At 40.8% G+C, this 12,700-nt stretch overlaps 1 protein-coding gene across 3 annotated transcripts in view; it reads left to right on the top strand.

Moving 5' to 3' along the window:
- Window positions 1-12,700, top strand: part of nbeal1 (neurobeachin-like 1) — a 275,988-nt gene that overhangs the window by 116,286 nt on the left and 147,002 nt on the right. For 2 of the 3 annotated variants that reach the window (XM_073046590.1, XM_073046589.1), the window contains exons 8-10: window positions 1,221-1,527; window positions 3,812-3,918; window positions 9,694-9,774. In XM_073046590.1, the coding sequence (XP_072902691.1) occupies window positions 1,221-1,527; window positions 3,812-3,918; window positions 9,694-9,774 (495 nt within the window). The remainder of the gene's footprint in view (window positions 1-1,220; window positions 1,528-3,811; window positions 3,919-9,693; window positions 9,775-12,700) is intronic. The other variant, XM_073046591.1, reaches the window with a different exon arrangement.

Genomic DNA, 12,700 nt, shown 5'->3' with positions numbered 1-12,700 from the left:
TCATGTCAGTCACCACAGTCACACCTTTGATCTGAAGAAGGTGAAGAGTTGGCAAAGAAGCTATGTAACATAAGAATGAGTTCAGCTAGGGAGTGAATGTGGTGGTGGAGGGAGACTGATTGAGCCACTGTTCAAGAAGGGGCCCTCAGACCATCCAGGTATGAGATGGAGATGTAGGGGGTTGGGCATTTGTGGTGAAGGTGACCTGAATGGGACCCAGAAACTCTCAAACTGGTGGAGGCTTTCAATGGAGTAGTATTGGACAATGAGAGAAAGCATTAAGTCAGGGCAGGAAGAAATTAATTCTGTGGAATAACAGCAGGCTAAAATAGTGGGTCTACCCGGACAATCCTACTCGTGGATCTTGGGGAGTTTGTAGGAGTGGACAATATGTGGTTAGGGAACTACGAGGCCAGACAGTACGAATGCATGACTTCTTGAGAAAGTATCATCACTGATTGCTAAGAGATGATAGCACAGTGTTCAATGGTGTGGTCGTGGTCCAGAGGAAGATGAGAGACAATACCTGAAAACTGAGGTTTGGCTTTTGTAAGGTTTAGACTTCTTTGATGAATGATAGCAGCGCTCCAGGTTTGATACCAGTGTTGGTGTTGATTCTGCACAAGTGGAGTGCTATGTGTTCACTGAAGGTTTGGTGGGAAAATTGAGGAAAATAATGCTGCATTGGTGTTTTTGTAATGAATAGATGTAGAGAGTGTAAGAAGAAGGGTGCTAGTTGTTTCAGTAATTCCAGAGATCAGAATTGAGGAGACACGCTTCATTGGCAAGTGGTGGGGGGGGGGGGGGGTGGGGGGGGGGTGGGGAGAGAAAGATCCTGTCAATCTTTGCATCAGATTGTCCACTGAAGCTAAATATGCTGGTGAGAGTTTGAGCCAAGATACTAGACTTAATTTTGTCTGAGGCTTAATTTTGACATGGCCTTACTATTGAACACCATACCTTTTGTCACTTAGACTTCAGTAACCTTACTTTCTAAGGATATCTTCATTCTAGAGCCTCCAGCCCCATAATCCCCTAACCTCACATAATTCATTTTTTACCACCTCCCCAAGATCCAAAAGTAGGACTGTCCTGACAGAACTATTGTTTCAACCAGTTCTTGTCATATACAGTTTTATTTTGGAAGGAAAGGATGTATAATTAGATCATAGATAAAAATGTCACTGGTTTATTTATGAAGAATTATCACATTATTTCAGCGCAATGCACTCCAGGCAATCTCACCAGCTACAATGGAAGTATTGATGAGGGTGCTGGCAGACTGTGATTTGGTGGATGACAAGGACCCAGAGGACGTAAGCCATAAATTGGAGCTGACCCTGAAGTGCCTGACGGAGGTAGTTCATGTACTGCTTACCAGCAGCTCTGATCAACGACAGGTGGAGATCAGTACAATCCTTGAGAATTACTTCAAACTGCTCAACTCAGATCACGTTGCATTGCTGGTCAATCGCAAATCACGGAATTGGGAGAGCAGTTTTATTGCACTACAGATACAAATGTTGAGTGAGTAGACTGCCTGCTCTGAATGTCTTTCACTTATAGCTGAGCACCTATTTTGAAAATAATAAATAGAAATGGAGCTCTTTTTGTTATGAAAAACACAAGATACTGCAGATGCTGGAATTCTAGAGAAACAGATACAAAAAGCTGGAGGAATTCAGCAAGTCAGGTAGCATCCATGGAGGGGAATAAACTGTCAATGTTTTGGGCTTAGAACTGAAAGTGCTGATGAAGGGACGTGGCCTGAAATGTCAACTATTTATTCCCCTTGATAGATGCTGCCTGACCTGCTGAGTTCATCCAGTATTTTGTGTTATGTTATGACAACACTTTTGTTTGCATTATGCTTTTAACTTAGCAAAAGATAATCAGAATGTTACTCCACTATTTAAGAAGGGTGGGAGGCAGCAGAAAGAGAACTATAGACCTGTTAGCCTGACATCAGTGGTTAGGAAGTTCTTGGAATCAATTGTTAGGGATGAGATTATGGAATACCTGGAGGCGCATGACAAGATAAGCCAAAGCCAGCATGGTTTCCTGAAAGGAAAATCTTGTCTGACTAACCTAGTGCAATTTTTTGAGGAAATTTCAAGCAGAGTAGGCAAAAGAGATGCAGTAGACGTGGTGCACTTGGATTTTCAGAAGGCCTTTGAGAAGGTACCACACATGAGGCTGCTTAGCAAATAAGAGCCCATGAAATTACAGGGAAGTTACTAGCATGGGTGGAGCATTGGCTGTTTGGCAGAAAACACAGAGTGGGAATAAAAGGATCCTTTTCTGGCCGGCTCCCGGTTACCAGTGGAGTTCCACAAGGGTCGGTGTAGGGACTGCTGCTTTTTACGAAGTATAGTCAATGATTTGGACTATGGGATTAATAGATTTGTGGCTAAATATGCCGATGATACAAAGATAGGTGGAGGAGTGGGTAGTGTTGAAGAAACAGAGAGCCTACAGAGAGACTTAGATAGTTTAGGGGAATGGGCAAAGAAGTGGCAAATGAAATACAATGTTGAAAAGTGCATGGTCATTCACTTTGGTGGAAGAGATAAACAGGTAGCTATTATTGAGATGGGAAGAGAATTCAAAATACAGAGATGCAAAGGGACTTGGGAGTCCTCATGCAAGATACCCTAAAGGTTAACCTCCAGGTTGAGTCGGTGGTGAAGGCGGTGAATGCAATGTTGGCATTCATTTCTAGAGGTACAGAATATTAGAGAAGGGATGTGATGTTGAGGCTCTGTAAGGCACTTGTGAGACCACACTTGGAGTACTGTGTGCAATTTTGAGCTCCTTATTGTAGAAAGGATATACAGACATTGGAGAGGATTCAGAGAAGATTCATGAGAATGATTCCAGGAATGAAAGGTTTACCATATGAGGAACGTCTGGCAGTTCTTGGGCTGAATTCCCTGGGGTTCAGGAGAATGAGGGTCTCATAGAAACATTCCAAATATTAAAATGCCTGAACAGATTAGATATGGCAAAGTTATTTCCCATGGTAGGGGAATCTAGGACAAGAGGGCACGACTTCAGGATTGAAGGATGCCCATTTAGAACAGAGATGCGGAAAAATTGCTTTAGTCAGAGGGTGGTAAATATGTGGAATTTGTTGCCACGAGCGCCTGTAGAGGTCAAATCATTGGGTGTATTTAAGGCAGAGATTGATAGGTTCTTGATGAGCCAGGGCTTCAAAGGGTATGGGGAGAAGGTGGGGGAGTGGGGATGACTGGAAGAATTGGATCGGCCCATGATTGAATGGCGGAGCAGACTCAATGGGCCAAATGGCCTACTCCTGCTCCTATGTCTTATGGTCTGAATAACAATACCAAGGAAGTGAAGTTTGCGGAGGGAATTCCACAGTGTAGGAAGGCATGGCCACCAGTAGCACAGAGTAGAAATTTGGATAAATTTCAAAGAATTTAGTTATGTTGTTTAATTGTCCAGTGGTGTAGGCTGCAGAGATTTGGAGGGCTGAGGTGAAGGAAGGGTTTAAACCCAGGATGGAAAATTTTTTAAAATCTTTTTCATTTACTGGGCTGGGGACCTGTTGCAAATTGTTGAACTTAACGATGAAGATACAAAGACTTGAAAGTTTGGATACAGGCAGCAGAAGTGTAACTTAACTAGTTTATGAAGGGTATAAGCAGGGAAAGTAGTTGGAAGAGTATTATTAGGAATAGTCTAAAGGTTCCAATCATATTTTCCGAGGGAAAGGGAATAGTGAGGTATTTGGAGTCACATTTTTGTTGGATATTAAATGATAACTTTTTGGATTTTCTTTTTGCAGACACTATTCCAGAGATGTTAAATTGCTCTGACAGACCTGTCCTTCAGGCAATCTTCCTGAATAGCAACTGCTTTGAACATCTCACTCGACTTTTACAGAACAGCAAGGTAGAATCCTGGTTGATGCTAGAATGATCATTTGCTTTGATTCCATTAATGCTGCGGTTGCCCCTTTTCCTGGGCCCGACATAGGCTTATGCTGACATGAGTAGAAAACCAAAATGGAAATTTGTCCTTGGGTTGAAATGTTCTGATTTTGACTTTAGGGGTTAGAGTTCCACATTGAATTCAAGCTATGGCTGGTTATTATATGGAAAACATGAATTGAAAGCCTTTGCTATTTCTCATTTGCTGTACAGAGGTTTTCCTAATTTTGCTATCAATGGGATACTAGGGTCTGTGCAATATTGATCCAAGATAAATTTCTGTCTTGCTCATGTGTGGAGGTTTGGGGCTGCTGGTGGTGTGGTGTCTGACTTCTGCTTTCCTTAATGAGAATGCTGGCTAGTCATGTCTTTTTTCTCTGCAGCAGAGCATTGTAAATTATTTATTCCATTTTTTCTTGATAATACCAGTGTCAAATGATCAGCTTTATTTTCACCAAGAATCCTGTGATTAGATGTGACTGGAATAACATTTGCCTCCCTTGGCCATTGTGTTTGATAAAAGCATGACTCATTTAATAGTAAAATTGCAATGGGTTGTACTGCAGCAAGACTCAGAATATTCATAATAGTTATAACTGGGCTAAATTAAAAAACAAACAAACATTAAAGTGTAAGTTTGTGATTTGAGGCTGAGATAACTGCCTTTTTGATTTGAATAATTAGCTTTGGAAAAAGTTAACTGCGCGCTTCAGTGAGTTATTCAATGAGATAAGTAATCTTTTCTGTATTTTAACTATATGAATGTCAGTTTCAAGCAACTGGTTACCTGACCTATGCCAAATAAGCTTGTTCCTTTGCCATTTTCCTGCTGATGTGTTGAAGGCTGTTTTGTCAACAATATCAGCAAACTTTATATAAGGACTGACATTCATTATTTAAAATGTCAAATATTGGTTGTATTGATCTTGGAAGTGTTCAATTGATCAGCTAAAGCACAATCAGGAATTGAAATCTGGGACTAGAATTTCCTGCTACATTGCCATGCTCAAGTTGTACTCCCCTAGCTGTAGGCGTGCTTATGTCACTGTATGGATCTGTATGATTTTGACAATGTATGATCAGATGGAGCCTCTAGGCCCTATCCCCCTCCCCTATCTCTATTACTGGGCCTTCGGCCCTCTCTCCCCCCCCCCCCCCCCCCCCCCCATTCCTGATGAAGGGTCTCAGCCTGAAACGTTGGCTACTCTTTTCTCATGGATGCTGCCTGACCTGCTGAGTTCTTCCAGTGTTGTGTACATATTCTATGATCAGATAGGTTACCTGTTAAGTGCACCACACTGGCCAGTTACATTCTGGCCCATTGTGCTGTTCAAATTGAACTGAAATGGATTTGTAGCATTTTCTTAGCTTGCTTTGATGGTGATTTTAGCTTGGTGAATAGTGTGCTGATCATGTACACTTTTACTGGTTATCCATATCTAGGTCATGTTAATATTAGAGCAAACATGAGGAAATCTGCAGATGCTGGAAATTCAAACAACAACACACACAAAATGCTGGTAGAACACAGCAGGCTAGGCAGCATCTACAGGGAGAAGAGCTGTCGACGTTTCGGGCCGTCAGGACTAACTGAAAGGAAAGATAGTAAGAAATTTGAAAGTAGTGGGGGGAGGGGGAAATGCGAAATGATAGGAGAAGACCGGAGGGGGTGGGATGAAGCTAAGAGCTGGAAAGGTGATTGGCGAAAGTGATACAGAGCTGGAGAAGGGAAAGGATCATGGGACAGGAGGCCTCAGGAGAAAGAAAGGGGGAGGGGAAGCACCAGAGGAAGATGGAGAACAGGCAAACAATTAAATATGTCAGGGATGGGGTAAGAAGGGGAGGAAGGGCATTAACGGAAGTTAGAGAAGTCAATGTTCATGCCATCAGGTTGGAGGCTACCCAGCCGGTATATAAGGTGTTGTTCCTCCAACCTGAGAATGGGAATGGGACGTGGAATTAAAATGTGTGGCCACTGGAAGCTCTCACAGCTACCTGGACTATTCCTCTTCCCACCCTGTCTCTTGCAAAAAGGCTATCCCCTTCTCACAATTCCTCCGTCTCCGCCGCATCTGCTCTCAGGATGAGGCTTTTCTTTCCAGGACGAAGGAGATGTCTTCCTTTTTTAAACAAAGGGACTTCCCTTCGTCCACCATCAACTCTGCTCTCAAACGCATCTCTCCCATTTCCCGCACATCTGCCCTCACCCCATCCACCCGCCACCCCGCTCGGGATAGGGTTCCCCTTGTCCTTACCTACCACCCCACCAGCCTCCAGGTCCAACATATAATTTTCCATAACTTCCGCCACCTCCAACGGGATCCCACTACCAAACACATTTTTCCCTCCCCCCCCCCCCCTTCTGCTTTCCGCAGGGATCGCTCCCTACGCGACTCCCTTGTCCGCTCGTCCCGCCCATCCCTTCCCACTGATCTCCCTCCTGGCACTTATCCTTGTAAATGGAACAAGTGCTACACCTGCCCTTACACTTCCTCCCTCACCACCATTCAGGGCCCCAGACAGTCCTTCCAGGTGAGGCGACACTTCACCTGTGAGTCGGCTGGTGTGGTATACTGCGTCCGGTGCTCCCGGTGTGGCCTTTTATATATTGGTGAGACCCGATGCAGACTGGGAGACCGTTTCGCGGAACACCTACGCTCGGTCCGCCAGAAAAAGCAGGATCTCCCAGTGGCCACACATTTTAATTCCACGTCCCATTCCCATTCTGATATGTCTATCCATGGCCTCGTCTATTGTCAAAATGAATCCAAACTCAGGTTGGACGAACAATACCTTATATACCGGCTGGGTAGCCTCCAACCTGATGGCATGAACATTGACTTCTCTAACTTCTGTTAATGCCCCTCCTCCCCTTCTTACCCCATCCCTGACATATTTAGTTGTTTGCCTGTTCTCCATCTCCCTCTGGTGTTCCCCCCCTCCCTTCTTTCTCCTGAGGCCTCCCGTCCCATGATACTTTCCCTTCTCCAGCTCTGTATCACTTTCGCCAATCACCTTTCCAGCTCTTAGCTTCATCCCACCCCCTCCGGTCTTCTCCTATCATTTCGCATTTCCCCCTCTCCCCACTACTTTCAAATTTCTTACTATCTTTCCTTTCAGTTAGTCCTGATGAAGGGTCTCGGCCCGAAACGTCGACATCGCTTCTCCCTATAGATGCTGCCTAGCCTGCTGTGTTCTACCAGCATTTCATGTTAATATTAAATCTGTTTGTGCAAAAGTTCTAACAAAGCAAGAGAAATCTTTACATTTTTCATGAAATTGTAAACTTGTGTTGCAAAATAATAATAATTTACTTGCCATCTAAAATTGTTTATTAATTCACATGTTAATGCCCTTACCCCTAACCTTGCATTAGCAAGAGACCTATTGTGGTTGGTTGTTCAGATAAACCCAGCAAGAATTAGTTAAAGTTGAGCAGATTTTCCTTTCTTCCCTTTTTTCTTTTTCCTATATTCATTCGTTCCTCTTATGTTTTTATCTCCATTACTTCCCTCTGTTTACTTTCTCTCTTATTCATAGCTTATTTGCCTTTTCGTTGTCTCTTAGCCCCAGTGTGCACATCCCTGCCTCTCACCTTTGCACCACTCCTCTGCACCTCTGGACTGGCATTTGCACAACCTATGTGCTTCCATTCTCTTTCATTTTTGCATTCTCTTGTTTTTCTTTCCTTTTCTGCTTGGCCTTACATCTAATCCTTTCTCAGGAGATTAAGGTTACTGAACTGGAAGGAATGTAGAGAAGTTCCTCGAAGGAACTGTTTTGATTTCCATTATGGTGAAAAGTTATGGAATGATGTGCAGGGCTGCAGTTCTTAGCAAGAATTGTGTGAGAAATTGCAATAAATTGCCTGGCACACACAGTTATAAACCAAATAATAATCTGCTTCATTAACACTAAGTCATGGAATTTGATTAATCTCCTTTGCAAGATTTTCAACCATGGAAATAATTGTGATTATATGAGAACAAAAAATCTTACTTGAATTTCAGTTGTGACTGGTTACTGTGGTTCATTTAAAGACCTGCAAGTGTCATTAGTGTGTGGTGATTTGTTTATCTTGTCATTGCTGAAATTCATTATTTTACACAGTTGTTTTATGTGCATCATCAGAGAAACTGTATTTGACAGCTTCTCATGTAATCCTGTAACTTAAGCAGGTAACGTACCCAGCTGCAGTGTTCCGTGCTTTTAGCACTCTGATGACACCATTTGCCATTCTGTTTTGGGAGTACAGTATCATTGGTGTGTAGAGCAAAGCTGAGTGGCACTAAACATTGTTTCAAACATGTGTTACCGTGGTCAATTGCTCTGATGAAAAATAATCACTGATTGCTTCTAACCAGTTTTAAATTTTCGACTGTTATTCTGGTAATAGCACGCTCATTTTTTTTATAGCCTTTGAATTATTAAGACAAATAAGAACTTCTATCCATTTTAATAGCAAATTAATGATCTGATATTTAAAAAAAAAATCCCATTACATGCAAAGGCTTTGCAAACCTTTTCAGTGCGTTACAGTACCAGATAATAAAGTCTCTTCTTTAAACTGTTGATTGTGTATTCTTTTTCTGGTTTGCCAGATATTAGGAAGATTCTGATTTCAATGAGACCAGGAGTAGGAAAGCTTGGGTGGGCAGCTGAAGACATTACATCAAATAATTCTTGTGTTATGAGGATTATTTACAGGAGACAAATTGTGTAGAAAGAATGCTTCTCAGAAATTATTAACTGTATTGTAACAGCGGGTCAAGGGAGCATAAATCCATTCTTTATTGGCTTCCAGTGTTAGGGAAATTGCTGCTTTGTACATTGGTGGCAATGATACATTTATAAATATTCATTTTATTATTTCTTGAAAATAATAATGTTAATTTATGATTACCAGACCCTTTCCAATGCAGGGTACCATTCTTTATATGTGAACAGGGGCTTGCACAGGAAGTTTGAGCTGACTGTTTATGAAGGACTGCATTAAGCCCACGCGTCTTCTGTAGTTGCACAGATGTGTATGCTCTTATAAGGTGCATAGTGATTATTGGAAGGAGTTGATGCTTTATTGTGTATGCTCCTGTACATGAATTCAAGGAGCCATTCATTTATCTTTCTTCTTCTTTGTATATGTGGTTTACATAATGGTTTATTAGATATCAATTTGTATAATGCTTCATGTTATTTTGCTTTTATTTGCCCTGAGCCCTTTACTCCTCCATTTTAATATTCTCTGCGGTTTGTGCAGAGACTTTATCACCTTGCCATTTAGATATTGTTTTGATACAGAAGAACATAATAGAAGGCAAATGTTGTCATTGATGGCACTGCTGAAAATAGCAGGTGAGATTAAATTGCCAGGCAATTGGAACACTTGGAGAATGCAATTGTTGAGAACTCATTACATCTTGATGGTGTTGCCTTGAGAATACTGTTGCTGAGTAGAGTGTGTGTGTGTGTATTTCTGCAGTTGCAACCTCATTACATCTTAAGATTAAATTTGGCAGGGTCTATAACCCCAGCTAGATTGCTTCAAGGGACAAAGATATTGGCGAATGTCTCCATTTGAGTTGTCTTGATTTTTGTACAATGAATTTATTAACCTTCCTTAAGCTGACTTATTAACCACATTTAAGTTCTTTCAATAAGCATGTTCACAACCATGCTCCAATTGTATTAATTCTATCCGTTGCCTGCCTTTCATGCTTATGTTGTGTTCATTTAACAGCTGTTTGTAAGTTATAAAGCAGCAGACAAGAGTGAGAAAGATCTTGCCAACAAATTACTGACAGAAATGAATGTGAACCAGGTATTAACTGAATTCTTGTTTCAGCAATAAATCATCAACATTGGGACAGCCATGCCAGTATTTACTTCAGAACAGCCAGTCTGGCTGTAAGTAATCAGGTACAATTGACCTTTGGAATAGATTTATTAATCAGCAGAGCAAATGAATTGGCTTAAACCGAGAACTAATATATTCTTTCTTCCACCCATAGCCAGCTTGTGATTTTTTAAAAATGGCTCAGGGGAAGAATGGCTTAGAATACTGAAGTTCTGAATAATTTGTATCTATTAAGTAACTCCCTTGTTTTCATAGTTTGTTTTAATAAGTTTTTTGCCTTATGAACTCCCTTTGATTATGATTTTAAAAACAAAATACTCCTTTTTGTAAGGTAGCTTAAACTGTGTAAATTTTTTGACACCTAGCTTTAAGGTTAAGAACCCAGGGGTAGTTGGAGAATCAATCAAATGTTACCTTCATTGGAGCTCCTTTCAGTTTGCAATCTATAGTTGAATGTGCTCTTGATTGGCTTGGATGGAGTGCCTTGAGGAGTGTCACTGGTGGAGTGTACACTGTGGAAACTTCAAGTGTTTCCTTATCTTTATGCTTGTTGAAGGGAAAGTTATTAGAGGCAGGAAACATAAATATTTGCAGTTTCAGAACCAGTCAGAATACTCAAATGGAAATAGCGCCTTTCATGATATCAAGCTACTCCATAGCACTTTTCCAGTTGTTGTAAGGTCCTATAGTCAGCAATGTAATAATAACTAGATGAATTGTTGAATTTTTTAAAAAAAATCTAAGTTAACTGAGGGATAAATTGTGAATAGGGCACCAGGGATGGTACATTTTCTCATGTTGAAAATAGCACCAAGGGAATCCTCTATCACTATCTGAAAGGCAGTTAGGGCCTCATCTAAATATGGCACCTGTGACAGTGCAGCTTTATGTCAATAATGCAGATCTGCAGCTAAATGGGTTATGTTCTGCTCTCGGCATCATATTAACCAAGATTTCAACTTCCTTTAGTGTGATATTTTGTTGTACCATACTGAGAAATTAAGAAACTTAAAAATTAACCCTGGGATCTTTTTAAACAAAGAATGAGGTAAACGAGAAGGGTGCTAGATTGTTTAAAAAAAACCAAAGTTTACTAATAATGTCATCCCTTCACTGCCAACCAACCCAACCTAGCCATGTGAACTCATAATATCCCAGGGCAGCTAGTGATGAGCAGTAAATATAGCCTATGCCAAGTTATATTTTTAAAAGTTTTACTAACTGTAATGCCTTTAACAAGGGACATTCCATCTGTTGAAACTTTGGGTCAAGATCATGCATGTTTCTCCCCTCTTTCATTTTGTTACCCTCCTTACTAGAAAAGTAATCAGTTCTTCATTAGACAACTAATAAGTATTAATAGGTAGTCAGCCAAATAATAGTAATAGGAAATGCATTATAGGCTGTACAGTGGCACAGCTAGTAGAGCTGCTGCCTTACAAAGTTGAAGACTTGGGATTTATTTCAGACTTGGGTGTTGTGTAAAGTTTTTACATTCTCCCTGTGACCACGTGGGTTTCCCCTACATTCTCTAGTTTCCTCCCATATCCCACAGATGTGCAGGTTTATAGGTTATTAATATCTTCATAACTAGAAGATACAAGAGATGTAGTTTAGGACAACCACTGTTTTATGGTGGAATCCAGGCCAAAAGATTAGTTTTTGTGGTTGTGAAGGTACTTGCACAAATGCAGTGCCACCTTTTACTAGAAGCAGTTTCTCCTTGCTCAAGATCCAGATGTTCAGGTACTAGCAGCAAAGCTGCAGACTCACACATGCCATGCTTTTCGTCTTTTGCTGGACATCATAATCTAGACATGAGTCATTTTTATTCTTATTTGTATCAGCAGTCTGTTAAAATATCGTATCAGACATGACCTGGCAGCATTTCCTCTGTAATGTACCAACAAATATGAATGTTTTTTCCCCTATTTTAACCAGTACTTTTCCACACAAGATGAAAATATTCAGGCAAAGGTATAATTTAGTGTTATGACATTTGGCATGTGATCCAGAGAACACTGACATATTAGGATAAAAAATTAGCTTGGTTTGGTAAAAGGAACAGCCAACTGGAGCTTTCATGATTGGAGTGCTTTTCCAATATGATTGTACAGGGGGTCGTTTTCTTCACTATTTGTCAGTGATTTGAACTTAAATATAGGTGCCATAACAAAGTCATTTTGTTGTGACTGCAAGAAGTTGACAAAGGACTGGTTAGGTGGAAAAAGTTTTGGAGAGTGGAATTCAAACTAAAGAAGTATGAGATGCATTTGGGAGAGAGCAAACAAATCAAGGGCATGAGTGATAAATTGTGGAAGATTTAAAAGGACACATAGTGGGCACTTGAATCCCTGCACAAGTAGGGTAGGCATGTAGAGTAAGATGAAAGTCAAAAAGCCATGGATGCTAGAAAGCTGAAGAAATAAAACACTGGAAATAGTCAGGGCTTGGGTAGCATCTGTGGAAATAGAGTGGAGTTAACATTTCCAGTCAAAGAAGCCATCTTTCTCAGTTCTGAGGAATAGATAAGTTGGTTTAAAAGGCACTGGGTTCTTCATCAGCAAAAGTGAAAAGCACCAAAGTACAGGGATCATGCTAAAACCGAATAAAGCACTGATTAAATCATAATGGAGTTCTTCACACAGTTTTATTCATCCCATAATGCAGAAAGTATGATTGTATTAGAGAGGGTGCTCAGGAGATTTATGAGGACTTTGCCAGAGTTGGAAAGTTTTACTTTGTGTGCAGATTGGCTAGGCCAGGATTGTTTTAGAAACATAGAAATCTACAGCACATTACAGGCCCTTCGGCCCACAATGTTGTACCGACCATGCAACCATCTCTAGAAACTGCCTAGAATTTCCCTACCGCATAGCCTTCTATTTTT

This window comes from Hemitrygon akajei, chromosome 5, assembly GCF_048418815.1.
Source record: "Hemitrygon akajei chromosome 5, sHemAka1.3, whole genome shotgun sequence".
In the NCBI taxonomy this organism is placed as follows: domain Eukaryota; kingdom Metazoa; phylum Chordata; class Chondrichthyes; order Myliobatiformes; family Dasyatidae; genus Hemitrygon; species Hemitrygon akajei.
The sequence above is the reverse complement of the archived record's forward strand: the minus strand, read 5'-3'. Positions and strand labels throughout refer to the sequence as shown.